Source organism: Oreochromis niloticus, linkage group LG16 (assembly GCF_001858045.2).
Source record: "Oreochromis niloticus isolate F11D_XX linkage group LG16, O_niloticus_UMD_NMBU, whole genome shotgun sequence".
In the NCBI taxonomy this organism is placed as follows: domain Eukaryota; kingdom Metazoa; phylum Chordata; class Actinopteri; order Cichliformes; family Cichlidae; genus Oreochromis; species Oreochromis niloticus.
The window spans coordinates 18,960,005-18,975,367 of NC_031987.2; the positions used below are offsets into that span (position 1 = coordinate 18,960,005).

At 38.6% G+C, this 15,363-nt stretch overlaps 1 protein-coding gene across 3 annotated transcripts in view; it reads right to left on the reverse strand.

Moving 5' to 3' along the window:
- Positions 1-15,363, reverse strand: part of LOC102079940 (poliovirus receptor) — an 80,064-nt gene continuing 64,701 nt past the window's right edge. The window contains exons 2-8 of one of the 3 annotated variants that reach the window (XR_003216870.1): positions 13,085-13,432; positions 11,750-12,052; positions 10,510-10,603; positions 4,173-4,334; positions 3,501-3,600; positions 1,977-2,046; positions 1-1,692 (exon numbers count right to left, since the gene is read on the reverse strand). Coding sequence is in view for 2 of the 3 variants with exons in the window: in XM_019352631.2 (XP_019208176.1) it covers positions 1,663-1,692; positions 1,977-2,046; positions 3,501-3,600; positions 4,183-4,334; positions 10,510-10,603; positions 11,750-12,052; positions 13,085-13,432 (1,097 nt within the window). In the remaining variant the exon portion in view is untranslated. The remainder of the gene's footprint in view (positions 1,693-1,976; positions 2,047-3,500; positions 3,601-4,172; positions 4,335-10,509; positions 10,604-11,749; positions 12,053-13,084; positions 13,433-15,363) is intronic. The other 2 variants (XM_019352631.2, XM_025903999.1) reach the window with 2 other exon arrangements.

Here is a 15,363-nt window from a genome sequence, read left to right on the forward strand (position 1 = left end):
TGCAGGTCACTTATGTTTATTCTGTAAAATTGAAGCAAGTCAAAAAACATGGATTCTTTATAAAAACAGTAACTTGTAAAAACAAAACAGCAGTTTGAGACATTCTTTCAGTTTCTAGTAATAGCGAGAATAGATAAAGAGCTACTTTTAAATGATTAAGACACAGTTCCACATGTATAATGTTGGTATATTACTTCAGAAGAATTTATGAAATCGAACATGAGGTTTTTTTTCTTTTCTCCTGTGTCGTAGACAGTATTGAAACATGTCAGGTAACCCACTGCAGTTCAAGTTTCTAGAAGACTTGTTTGCACCGAAGCCTTCCCTGGAACAACGCTACGTTACTCCTGCATCGCATGCAGCACTTCTGAGATATTTTATTTGATAACACAATCAGTTGATCACTGTAGTCATTCTTCTGGTCAAACATTTTGTGAGTAAACCAAAGCTACAAAGAAGCTGTGTAGACTTGAGAAATGAATATAGTCAAAACACTGCTCACGTGAATTAGGAGCGACTGGAGACTTGATAGTAAAGAATTAAACAAGATTACCCAAAAATTACAATCTGAGGGCTCGTGACCGAAACCAGTTTCCATCCATATGACGTGTCAGAAAGCTTTGGTCTGTGTATCTCATTTATCCATGAGATCCTGTATTGTATTATCATGGATGACAGGTGTGATATATACACTAAAAATATGTGTACTGAGGAACAAGTCCTTATAATATTTATGCGATTACAATTCATTTTTTTTTTAAAAAAGAGGTAAAAACATCAACGATGTAACACTTCATAAAGATAATTACAAAACAAACAAAAAAATGCAGTGTTGAAATTTCAGGAAAGAAAGAAATGTAAATGAAACAGTAACTTAAAGCTGGTTAACTTAAAACAAAGCAAACAGCACACTTAAATGATTTAAGGCTTTAAAAAAAGTTGCCACAAACATAAACACCCACCCCCCGCCACTGAAAACAAAACAAGAAACAACAACAACAACAAAAAAGTCAGAACTATATGACACACAGCAGAAGCTTTGTTGGTTGCTGCATTTTAAAACCAAGCAGTCATTAACAACCAAAACTTTGTAGGATGGAATTTAGTTGAATGAACTGAAAAACATCCATCTGTTTCCATTTCTGGTCATTTATTTCACTTTTTATTTACTTCACTCTTATTCTTACACATTCACCCATCCTGACTGAGTTGTCTGTAGTTTTGCTAGTATCCATGACTGGTAGCATGAGATGGTACCTGAAGCCTATTCAGGTTACAGACATAGTTCAGCTGCTCCAGGACAGCATATTCATACATGCTGTTGCAAAAATGTTTGCTCTGCATCTCTCAGCACAGTGTATTACATGAATGCTGAACAATAACATACAAGAGTATTGACCCGGCAGCAGAGTTAGGAGCATTGCCACAGCTCTACAAAATGATATCCAGTCAACTACTCGCTGGACTACTACTGCACATGTTACTGATGAAACTGTCAAATCAGACTCAGTGAGGATGTCATGAGGTCCTAACATTCATAAATGGAGAAATATCAATGGGGGGAGGGATGTAAATGATACCAAGTACTTTAACCTGTTCCTTATCTGTTTATTCCTCAGTCTGCAATGACACGTTGGTGGAGCCCTCAGCACAGGCGCTGTATTATCCATTTCTGCTTTCCACAGCTGTCAGCTGAGATCCCCGAGGGAGACAATTCAGATCAATTGTATAAAACGGCATTTTAGTTATGACTGAATATGCAAGATTTTACAAGGACAATTTAAACTTTACTCCTAGAATATTCAAAACACAATAATAATAATTTTACTTCTAAGGGGCTCAGATATTTTAAGAAGAAGATTTAATAAAATTAATTGTACATAATTAAAGTATATCTCCAGTAATTGGATACCTTAAATTATGCACACATATTTTGGGTGATCTTTGAATTTGAGGGAAACAAAAAAGACTTTTACCTTTTCGCGGAGTATTTCTCTTTGGCTATTAGTCCCATTTTTAGAATCTTTTGAAACTAGATGATGCCGCCTGTGAAAAAATACAAAAGACATAGCGTTCGCATTTTACGGTTAGGTCAGGAACTTTTAGGAGCAATAACCACTTTGTCTCTGTATCCTACCACATCTTAGTTTTTAATTCTCTTTTCCTCCTTTTGTGATTCTTTTCTGTTTTCAGATTTTGTCACGGCTGCCGGGGCGAGCCGTGTAGTGTTGGAGGAAAAGGACCCAAAATGCAGGCAATGACTGATGATGTGAGTGAGAGTTTATTTATAAGTGGCAGAGTGACAAAAACAAGAAGTAAGAAGAGAGAAGCTACTGAACAAACTGGGAGAAGTAAATAGCAAACCTGAGATCATACGAGACAGGGTAAGGGGCAGAGAGATGCAGACTAAGGAAAAGAATACCATGAAACGCAGACGAGCCGACAACGAGCACAGACCGACACCCAAAATATATACACACACACAAGGAGACCAGGTAATGACACACAGGTGGGAAGCACAGCTGATCCTAATACACAAGATGACCGGAGGATATAAGCTGAACACAGTGACACCAGACACAGACCTTCAAAATAAAACAGGAAAATCACAAACACAAACTCCGGGACACAAACAGGGCACAAGGGGAGGACACAGGATACCAAAATCAGAATAAACTAGAACAGAAGACAGTAATCATACTAAACATAAAACGCTGGGTCAATGACCCAGCACCATGACATATTTATTGTTGATCTTTATGCATTTATTTTGTCCTCACTGTGAGGCACTGACTGAATTTGCTGTATTCAGGTGAATATACAACAAGTTTACAAGTATTGTCAAGTCCTTCGTTTTCTCTCCCCAATCAGTCGCGGCAGACGGCCGCCACTCTCTGAGCTTGGTTCTGCTGGAGGTTTCTTCCTGTGGGGAAACTCCCACGGGGTTTAAATCTGGTGGACTTAAACTCCCACGGGGTTTAAGTCCACCATTTGACCCTTAGAACTGAAGAAGCTTCTCGGATGAGAGATGAAACATCTTCAAGCAACTTAAAGAAGTCCAGACGCTTTTCTTTCCAAGCTCCTTAGACTACATTCTGTTTATCTTGCACTGAGACTGAGATGTACTTTAACCCCATGTTGGAAGTTCACAGAAAAAGCTTCCAGGGTGCAAATGTAACACTTGGAATCCTCTCCAGACTTTTTACCTGTTTAATTTATAGTACAGCCCACACTCTTCTGCAACAGTTTTAGAGAGAAATGCTGAATTATATTTGAGACCTTCAAAATATAATAAGACAACTGAGAATTGTGTATATAAAAGAACAAATATTACTGTCCAACCTGAGAGTCTGCACTGCAACCGCACTAGTTTTTTTTTGGGGGGGGGTTGTGTACAAATGTGTGGACCTATTTGTACATCATGTGACTATGGTTTCATATGAGAGGTACTCGATATTATGCTACATATTAAGTATCTGCAGACTCATTGTTCTACATACTTTTTAAAATATCCAGATTTAGAAAAGCACCATACTGCAGCCCCAATGGCATTCACGGAAACCAAAAGGCCAAAAAAAGTCCAAGCAGCAGAGCAAGTTCCTGCAGGGACACAAAAAGGAAGAATATAATGAGTTCCCAGTTTCCTGGAATTCAGTTTTATATTTTCACATTTAGATGGCTCAGATGGTATTCAAACACCACGCAACACCTCCACTGAACACATTAAAGACTTGTACTGACAAGATTTGTTGCGCAAAAGTAAATGAAACAAAACTTGATATGCAAACATGAAACAAACTTGATATGGTGGTACATGCTCTGTGCTTCAATGGTGACTTGAATGATATTGTGTACTGAACTGGGTAGAGGATCAGCTGCCTATTCATTAACTTTTCTTTTGAAAGCAGGTTGTAGTTTAAGCTAAATTAGATGTTTACAAAGGCATTCTAACATGTTTCTTGGGCATGGCTGGAAAGTCATTGAAGCTCCATAAGGAGAGGTTTTACTCAAATTTTAGATGTTCAAGTATGTATTTATATAAACTTGTGGAGGGGTAGCACCAGAAAACAGAATAACATCAAAATGGCACAACATCAGTTCAAATCCAAAAGTCAGAAACAAATCCAGAAAGATTTGAACAAACTGCACAGTTAAATTCAAGCTGACCTCACCTGACCTTACCTGCCACATGCACATAGAGCTGACTGTGTTTACTTCCATGTGCATTAGATGCTTCACACCGATAGAGGCCGTTTAGACCAGAGGTCAGACTCAGCAGTTGTAGCTTCGCACCATCTACTTTAACAGCAGACTCCAGCAAAGGCTGGTCAGATCTGGAAAAACATGAACAAACTTTAATGTAAGATGTACAGAGAGGGCAACAACTGTCAGTTGTGTCAAAACTCACATTAATTTCAATTATTAGCCATTTGACTTTCATTGCTCACCCCAAGATACTGTATTCTTTCATTTCAGCCTAAATGCAAAAGTAAAGCTAACCTTACATGTTACATCATTTCTTTCTTGGGCAGAAAATTTTAGTTTTAGTAATGTTTTATACTGTGTATCATCTTGTTCACCATTTTATAAGTTAAAAGAATCAAATTTAAAGCAATTTTCCCTTTTGAATTAGATTTTATTGCCTTATGTAGTGCATTGATTGGACGATTCAATAGGTCACATCTAAACAAAAGCAGGTTTGGATACCAGACAATAAAACTTCTGTTTCTCCACAGCGTCCACATAGCGCTCAATAACTCTAACAGAAAGAACTAGTCTTAATCACTTAGTGTAGCTTTAGAGCAATAAACATAAAGCAACACTAACACAAACACGGCATTCACCAGGAATTCCTCACATCTAATGGATCATCAGCAGTAAACTATAGTCAGAGAGCCCAAGAAAGACTACTGAGTGACACCAGTGCAGTTTAATGCATAGGAGTTTCTTCATAATGAAATAAAAAAAGGAAAATAAAACAGCTTTAGTATGAGAAAAAATATTCATGTTATCTGCGATTCCTTTGTCTATTTATGAACATAACACATTTGTTACTAGCAATCACTTCAAAATAATCTCAAGATGGAGGGTGTAACTATTTTATTTTAGGACTCGGTATTTCATCCAAGTATGTCCTAACTTTCAATATGAACTGTGCACACATCCTGTAAATGAGAACAAACAGGCAAGTTTGTATTTGTATCTACCTGAAAAGATGATTGCTTAATGAGTGCCAACTCTTTTTAAACCTGTAAAACAGTCCCATGAATCATTTGCTTTCTGAATGTGTCATCCATATTATCGGCCAACACAAGGCCTACTGGCTCTGATTTGAGAATTGATTTCTATCCGCTGAGCTGAATCAGCCTACAAACCTCCCCAGAGCTCCTGGACAGCCAAAACAACACAGCTGCAGTGGTAAATACTTCCAGGGGATTTCAAACAAGTTTGAGCTGGCCTTTCTGTTACACATTATAATGTTTTTATACTGAAATGACCCTACTTGTGTATTTACTGGCAATATTCAGTTTTCAAGTGCAATTCTGCCACAAAGTTTTGTATCTTGCTTTTGGTGGACAGTTTTTGTAGTTATCTTAGAGGGAAAAAATGGGATTCAGCTGCTTTGACGAGTTAATGATATCAACCAAAAATGTTGTCCCTCAAAACAAACAAGCAGACAGGATGATCAGACATGATTACGTGCGTGTCATCAAAAAGGGGGTTTACCGATTCCTGTTTTTCTATGATGTCATTGTGTTTCTTCTAAAAAGTATTTGTCCTGCTGGTTTTAGGCTTTAATTCAGGTTCATATGACATACCTGATGATGATGATATGTCTGGATGTAAGGTGATGTTTAGGAGATAGGCCAGTGGACGGTATAAATAAAAAAAACAAAACAAAGAATGCTTTGACACTGCTAGCATAATGCACAGGTTTTTGATGGGGTTCCCACACAAACGCAAAGCAGAGGATAAAGCATCGCCAAATATGTTTCCAAAACCAAAGACTAGAAAATATGATGAAAATATGATGAAGCATATCTTGGCCTTTGGCTTCACCTGCACAACAGTGGTGCTAAGGTAGGTGTACCCAGCAAAATTTATTTCCCCTGCGTCGGGAGCACGCACTGAGCTGTCCTAATCACAGACAAACAGTATCCCACATTCTTGATTTTTAGTTGTTAGCTCTTTATACAGTAAAGTTACAATGGGACACAAATAATATCAGGCTGATCCTGCCACAATTTGTTGCCCCAGTTCAAATCACGGACAAACAGCATCCCACAGTCATTTATGTTTTTAAACTCATTTTGCACAGAGACATTTTTTGAACAATGCATTGATAGCAGTGTTGAATATTCATACACAGGAAAAAAACAAAACAAAAAAAAACAACTAAATGTAAAATAATTACACCATAAAGAGGGTTTGTTTTGTGGTTTATTTTATTGCAACCTTTAATTTACTGCAGTTTACTTTTATTTGTTTTTTATTGTTTACAAAAGGTTTGAAGTGTGAAATAAACTGCAATGGACTTTCAAAACAAAATATGTGTGTGTATGGTTGGAGGATGTGTTTGTGCCGGGGGGAGAGAAGATTTTCTTGTAAAAGAAAGGGGGCCTAGCAAAAAAAGGAGTACACCATGATATTGTCTGGTATGCATACAAACATGTGCGGGGCTGTTGAACTACTGAGTTCCATTTTGAGTTGCTGCTATAACATTTCAGTTTTTCAATTAAGTTTTAGAGTGTCATTGAATTCAGCCCAGCTCAGTCAGCTTGATTTTCATATCCATCAAACAATGTGCCATCCTTTAGTCCCAATCCATCCAGTCAATCAGTACAGTTTATCCACCACAAGTGTATTTTTTTTCGGCAGTGTATTTAAACCCTGCTCAACCCTTGTCACAGTGTACATTGTCTTCTTTGTGTTCTAAAAAAAAGTCCACTTTCCTTGCCCCTCTTCACCACCTGAAAGCCTTCCATTAAAGGCCATTTGTGCTTCTTTACAAATGTTTTACATTTTGTAATCAAGCAGGCAATACGTTTGTGTGCGCATGTGTGTGTCTGCAGGTAGGGAGGGTGGAGGGTGCATGCTGAGCATATTTGTAATAAAACAAGAAGATGAAAGATTTGGGTGCATGTGAAGCTTGTCTGATAAAACACAACAGGGCATTTAAGGTGAATTTTCTGAACTATTAAAAGAAAAATTAAAAAATATTAGACCACTTTATGATTATGGAAACTGACTAGAAGTATTTCTTTCTGCAGGAGGTAGCTTGCAGAGTAGCTTTAATTTAGTATAATTTATATAATAATTATAATGCCCTGTAGTATTGGAGATAGCCACCCTTGTGAGGACTGCATTAATAAGAAAAGGGTTATCAGACCAGATGTTACACGCCATATAAAGCATACAGCGCTTTGACTGTGAGTATGGTTTCTGCAGAATAAGAAAGCATAGCAGTGGCTTAACTTTTGTTAAGTTGCATACCACAGATTGATAAAGAGTTGATAAAGAGTTCCTACACTCAGGTTGATCATTGACCTTTTTTAAACAATAACTAAAACCAGCATGACGCAGAGGTATTACAAAGATAAACAAACTTTGCTCACTTTTGGTATGCGTATAAAATGACAATAGTTAAGTCGATCCAACCTTAATGGGCATGTATATGGGCAATATCTCTGCATTCCCACACACACATAAAAGGAAAGCATCAATCGTTCTAACATGAAAGCATTAAGCAGTATCACCAATGTTATATGAATCTAAAATGAAATCTTCAGATCTCAAATTCACAGATGCTGCGAATTGCTCAATACATCAAAACAGTATCAATCACGTTCCATTTATATTAAACCCAGAACAGAAACACTAAGTCTTTATGTAATAAAATATCAGGTTGTTGTGAAGAAATAAACAAGAGCCTCAAAACCAAACTGATTGTTTGAGAGTTACTGAATAAAACCACTGCAAAAGAATGAATATAACAGCCCTCATACCAGCACAAATATAGGAAAGAGAGATGAAATTACTTTGTACTTGTGTGTCTCTGGTCAAGCAAAGAGATAATAGTTTATGCAGTTGTAGTGTCATGGTTTGCCAGTCCTCGCTAGTCGACCTATCATATCTGGGGGTTTTTTTTAAGTTTTGTTGTCTGTTCCCGTTCCCTCATTTTCTTCTGTGTGCGTATGGCGGTGTTCATGCTTTCGTGCAACACCGGGCCTGGAAAGTTTTCCCTCCCTGAAGCCAGCCATATCTGCCAGGTGATCACACTCACCTGGCACCTGATGCTAATCATCCTCATCATGGCTTCAATCAAGGCTGGACTGTTGAGTAACACAGTCAATAAACTCCACCTTGCCATGTGAAGTTGTCTTTGTCTGTTGTCAGTAAAAAAGTGAATTAACCTTTGTCTTGTTTTACCTGAAGGGAGAGTGTGGAGGGAGTCAGAACTCAGAAACCCAACATATAGGGAGTTGTTTCCACAGTCACATACCAACTTTCCTGCTGTTTCCTGTTCCAAAGCCGCAGAGAGTGCGCCTCATGACATCGAACATACTCACACAAACCCTTTGAACAGGAAAGTCATGATCACACACTGACGCCTTTCCCTTTTAAAAGCTTTTGCGTTCTCATTAAGTTGTAACCATTAAGTCTATTGTATTTTCTTAATTTTCTTACAGATTCAAAGTAGCAATTTCACCCTTGAGCTCTCTGTTTGAAATTTTTCTCTTTAGATTGAAAAGTTTAGAATTTCGATCTAAACCTATGTCAGTATTTTTTTAAACATGTTTTTATATATATTTTATATATTCATTGTAATCTATCATCTTTATTGATACACTTTATTTTGCTTGGTTTTTTTGTGATGTCAGTGTTTTTTCAATTAATTGGAGAAGAAAAGTTTGAAACTTTACTTCCTAACTTTCAGAAATCTTAAAGTGCATGAGAGGGGTTCTGCCAAGGTTACTTTTTCTAATTGCGCAGTAAAAAATGGTTAAAGCGAGATTAGTCCTAATTCGAAATAATTGAGCTACATTGAGCTAAAACGTTAAAGTCAAACATTATGTTAACAAGTTTATTTTGTGCATGTGGATCAATGCAATAAGACTTGGCAATTTCAGTAAAATAAATACTTTATAAAGGAAGATATCCTTTTATGGTAAATTTTAACTACAACATATCCTAATACCACTGAGAACATTGGCCTTCCCCTCCTAAGTGCTCACCACCCATGGAGGCATCATAGATATTGGGTGCAGTATTGGGCTGTGGTTGAGGATGCTGTCTTTGGATGCCGTTGGGCACTTAGTTGAATTACCTCTTCAATGGTGGGTGGAGGTTCAGGGCGGTGATCCTGTGAAAAGTAATCCAGGAATTCGATATTTATGGTCTATCATTACGCTCCCATTGTTATTTGGTCCTTGTACAACTGTAGTAAGAGCTGGTCCATTTTGCTAGTAGTAAGTCAAATCCGTTCCGAGTGAGTGTTGGACTTGGCAAAGACTGCTTACTTCACACTCAGCTTATGAGCTGAGTATGTGTTCCAAAGTAAGGTTGTCTATGTGCTCTAGTCTAGGCCAGCTGTCCACAACTCCCGGGTCACGAACTGGTACCGGTGCATCAGTCGTTTAGTACCAGGCCGCAAGAGTTGAGGCTCTGGTGTAAAATTTATGGTTTTGAGGGTTTTTAGCAGTTTTTGTTATCTTATTTTTATCGTATTTATCGTTAACTCTGTTTCCCTGTTTCTTTTCCCGTGAGTTCTGAAAAATCTTCTTTTTTTTGGTACCGGTATTGGTTTTACTTTGAGGTATTTATCCGCGACACCTGAAAGGCCAGTCCGTGAAAATAATGTCACACATATAACGGTCCGTGGCACAAAAGAGGGTGGGGACTGCTGGCCTAGGCCAGTGTTTCCCAACAACTGTGCCGTGGCACATAGCTGTGCCTTGAGAAATGATCAGGTGTCCTGTGGAAGGTTATCTGGTGCCAACTGATTAGTACTCTTAAGTGATCGGCGTGAGTATCTGTGTTTCATGCAGTCTGTGTCGCGTCGTCTGTGTTCCCACCCTCCGTGTTTCCATGCCCAGCCTTTTGTATCCTCAGCCATAGCCTTACCATAGTTTGTTCCTAGTTTAGATTTCTGTTTAGTTACTGCTCTCGTGCTGCCCTCATTCTTGTCGGTTTCTTTTGAGACCAGTCATCAGCCATAACAAAGGCTCGCTTTCAGTTCCAGTTTGCTCCGGTCTACTCTCTTGTGTTCGCACCTGGGTCCACCACACACTCCACCGCACGGTCTGTCTCCTCAGATCGTGACACAATACCTCTGTCTCAGGGTTTATTTTTTGTGTCAAAGAACATAAATCAAACTCTGAGGGTGCAGTTTAAACTCTTTTGAACCACATCTTGAACACAGTATAATTAAGATAAACTAAAAAAAACAAAAAAAACAACCCAGAGTACTGAAATGTTTTGGTTAAACCATTCTGCAAATTAATTTACCTGCTCCAGTTATATTTAGCTCTTGGGTTGGCTGCTGCCACACACTCAAATGTGTCCTCTGAAATCAGTGTGATGTTCACTTCTGTGGGAGAGACTGCAAAAAGAGAAAACAAGAACAGATTTAATCCTGAAATAAAGAAATAACATTTCACACGTGTTTAAATCCTATAATGTTACATAAAGTACATTTTGGTGAATTTTTGTTTACTTTCAATTTCATTCAGAGAAACATTTTTCTTGTTGCATTCTGACACTGCTACTGATTTACACTACTTTGTGGATGCACACAAAGGGGTGTGTGGATATGTGCATGGGTGGCTGGTGCAGTGGAGTGCATGGGTCATACTCTCTGTTGTTGATAAGATTTATATCAATCAAAGCACCGACAAAAAACATGCTAACCGCTGTGCTGTTTCACAGGATTAAAAAAACCCATCAAACATTCCAAGTGGTCACTAGCCAGCAGTCACTTTCAACTATGGACACCAAGTTTTGCCTTTTAAGGGAATTTTCACAGAAACATAACACCACAAATGTACCACATCACTAAGCAAAGCTAATGAATGAGCTTTCTCTTTCAAAATAGCCTCAGTTATTTTTGTCTTATGGTTTGACCCAACAAATCTCTTCCTCATTATCAAATTATCCTTGTGAGAGCAATTTGTTTTCATTTAGATTTTTCCCCACTTCCAAAAAATGTCTGAAATGTCTATTTCTGCTTGACATTTTGACAATTGACCCTTTACTCAAAGGAAAGTCATGAGATCAAAGATGATGTGGCAAGTAAAAAAATCCTGAAGAAGAAGAACAACTTTAAATATTTTATGTTTTCTGTTGCAGAAAGTACGTAAGTGAGGGTTACTGTCTAACAAAAAATGATTTAGAGTATTATAAAAAGCACTGAATGATCAGACTTTGCTTTTCAATTGTTTTTAAAGTGTTTTATCATTAAATATGTGCATGGCTAGATAAAAATGAGTAACCAGTATAGAGAAATTATCCAAGCTGTGTTTGCAGACTTTCTACAGTTTAGTAATTAAACAGCTGAGTATAATGCTGGGTGGTGTGTCTGCGTGCCTTTTTAAAATAGAACAACATAACATTCAGATAATAATTCTAACTTGTCTTGTATCATACACGACAGTTTTAAACAAAAATCTGATCAAATCATTACAATTTTTAAATCAACAGTGACACAAAAGAAGACAAATAATAAACTACATGAGCAGCTGATACTCACAGTAGACCTGTATGGTGAAGGGCAGACTTATTTCTTTAGTCAGGAAGTCACCACTGATGACACACTGGACCTGGCGACCATTAATCTCGCTTGTAGGAACACCAAACAGAGAGCTGACTGTGGTAGTGGTACCGTTGTCATACTGGATGGAGTTTGTTGTTGTCCTCACTTTTTTTTCCAAATCACCAGTGAGCCACCTCACCTCTGCAGGAGGCCTGGAGCCAGCAGCCGTGCAGGTAGCAAATAAAACCTCTTCTGTGCCCAAAGTGGGAAGATTGTCCTTGACGTTTGTGAAAGGAGGCACTAGGAGATAGAGCAAAATATTTATCACGATATACATTCGAAAATTTGCGATAACGATATAACTGACGATATAATTGACACTAGACAAAATACTTTACAACTCCACAACTTTATTAGTGCAAAAAACCCCATCAATGTATTTTCACTTAAACAAGCAGCTGTTTTTTTATGTGCATTAAAGTTATATAAAAATGTAACAGTGCAAATTCCTTGCTGACAGTTTAACCAAAAGGCATTTCCAGTGGAAATTGGCCGACATATCCTCAGCATAACCATGTATAATATCCACAAAACTTAAAAAGAGGTAATACACACACAATATGGTAATACTATGTTGAAGCACAGTACGTATCACTCCGCGAGGCTCCTGCCTACGATAGCCGTAATGCTCCGACAATCCATCAAGCAGTGCGGGTTCGTAGCTTAGCAAAGTCGTACTAAAACATTTGACAGATTTTCGAGCGCCGTGTATCACATAAAATCGTTTCGAGGTCAGTAAACACAACCAGAATTACATACATAAGGCACACGGGATTATAAGGGACACTGTCGATTTTCAGAAAAATCAAAGGATTGATTTTAAGTGTGCCGTATTTTCCAAACAACACAGTAATAACGACGGCACGCTAGCATGCTCTACCATAAATAGCGCTTTGTTGTGTATCTGACAGACAAAAGCTAAACCAGTTCCACACCACTGAAGTTGCAGCATTTTTACAAACCAATTCTGGTTCATGTTTCATTTAACGATCCACTTTCGCTCTTCTCATTTTGCGTCGCTGCCATGTCGTATGTAAACATAGGCACTGTGCATGCACGTTTTACCCATATTCTATCACGATATTTTAATTTCCTATCGTTGCCCAAAATTACACCGGTATTACCGTGAACGGTATGATATAGCCCAGCACTACTAGGAGAGTTACAGCACACAATTACTTAACATGCGAGCAACATGGTGAAAGTCACTGTTTCAAACACACGCGCAAAGAGAATTATTCTAAATAAAAGTTGTGTTTTTTTCTTCCATACCAGTCACTTTTAGAGGTATTTCAGTCTTCTTAGTTCCACCGGGAAACAAGGTGAAGATGCACGTGTAGCTGCCTTCATCCTTCAGGGCAACATTGGATAACTGGAGAGTTCCATTTTTGTCATTAAAATTCCCGATATATTTAAATCGATCATCACGTCCACTGACAAACCGTGGTTCTTGACTTGGTCCAACAGTGATAAAATTGTCATTACTGGGTTTTTCTCTGGTCCTCTTCTGCCAGGTAATCTGTGTCAAGTCTTCCGTGGTGTCAGTGAGTCTGAGTTTGCAAGGTAAGACAGCTGTATCTCCTTGAACCACTGTCACGCTTCCACCAATCACCTGCTGAGCTGTAAAGTAAATGAAGAAGTATTAATGATGGGAACTGAAAAAGTTGAAATAAAGTGCCCAATAAGGTTTACAGGATTAAACACGAAAGTATAAGTTAACTTGTATCTGACCTCCTGTTTTCTTTTTTGTTTTTTTGATGCAAGGCGTTAATCATTATGTGTTACAAGAACACTTGATGACAAACTGGACTCAACCTCACACTGTATGGACAGACAATCAAAAACCATGTAGTGGAAAAAATATTTTAAAAAAAATGGGTCAGCTGTATTATATTTTATGCTCCAGCTACTGACTGAACACTGTGGCTTTAATGTTGGTTTGCATCACGCTTTTTCAAGATGTACTACTGCTCAGCTAGTAGTAGCATTCACAGACAAACATGGAAAAATACAGACAATGGTGGCAATCTGCTCTCAACCAAAGTAAACACTTAGTTTTTGGTGCAGCACCTAATTTGTAACCAATTCCACCCAGCAAGAGACTGCAACCTCCAGGAACTACTGCCACCTAGTCTGGGAATACACATTTCTCATGTGCTCAGGGATATTGAAATCCAGTGAGTATGTTGGAATAATCTATTCTGCTTAGGAAGTTACTAAATGAGTACGATGATCTGTAAGTACCTGCAGGGCATCTGTACACACAATCACACTCCTCAAACATACTCTAAACCCCAGGTCCAGGTACCCTTTCCCCTAGAGGGGGAAACTGCACCTAGACCAGGGGTCGGCAACCTGCGGCTCTTTAGTCCTTATACTGCGGCTCCGCGTGGTTTGGGAAAATAAATTAGAAGTATTTAGCTGAAGTGTATTTTATTTATGTTAGTTCTTTTTAACTCGTAGTTCTAAATTGGAAGATTGTTGTGATTTTGAAATATAAAAATAAAATTATATTCTATTATTTTTTCATCGCTCAAAATAAGAGTCACACTCGCGGAAGCCGGTATACCCGCCGAAACGCCGTGCATTTATCGAGACTTTCAACCCCAGATAGGCCAATTACGGATCTTCGGATCCACATTATGTCAGCAGCTGTTCTCCACCATGAACTATGTTAAAGACAAACACCGTGAGTAAACTGACTTCGTATATCCTCGATTTGCGGACTCTGTGCGCAGAGGTTCAGGAGCAGAAGTCCCATTGTAAACAAATCACGGCAGACCCGACAATGTTTCCATGAGCATGCTTTTGAGCATCTCTTTATTGAGCACTTTTCACACACGGTTGCTGTAGGCATACAGCCGGCTGTAGCTTTTCAGCTCACAGCCCGACATACACCACCAATAACACAACAGCACAGATAGCGCAGACGTAAAGGCGGCGAGGCGTGACTGCTTGCGGGTGTCAGGTGCGTCCGACTCCCCTGCAGCGGCGCTGCAAACCACGCCCCGCCGCACGCATTAACCAGGTAAAATACATATTTAGGCAGAATTTTGCAAATATCTATTTTTCATTTTTCAGCAGCATAGTGCTTTTTTCCAATTATTTTTTAAGAGTCAGGTCAAGGCTCCAACAGCCCAAAGGCGATATAAGGGAGGCGGCTGACAACAGTTTTTGTTTGCTACATGGATCATTTTAGTTCAGCTGGGTGTCTTTCCTTTTGTTATATTTCTTTAAGAGTTCAAAATGTGTTAATTACGTAAATAAAATGTAATTTTCTCTGTAGCACTTCATGGATTTCATAAGCAACACACCTTAGTTGTTCACACAAAGCACAAAGGTAAAAAACTATATATACAGTGTTATCTTCATTTTAGATGTCAAAAAGTATTTGCGGCTCCCAGTGTTTTCTTTTGCGTGGAAACCGGGTCCAAGTGGCTCTTTGGGTGTTAAAGGTTGCAGACCCCTGACCTAGACCAAGGAGGTGTTAACTTTTCCCTGGAGTGGAGACAAGGAGATCGCCCCCCGACTCCGCAGTAGCAGGAAAGCCC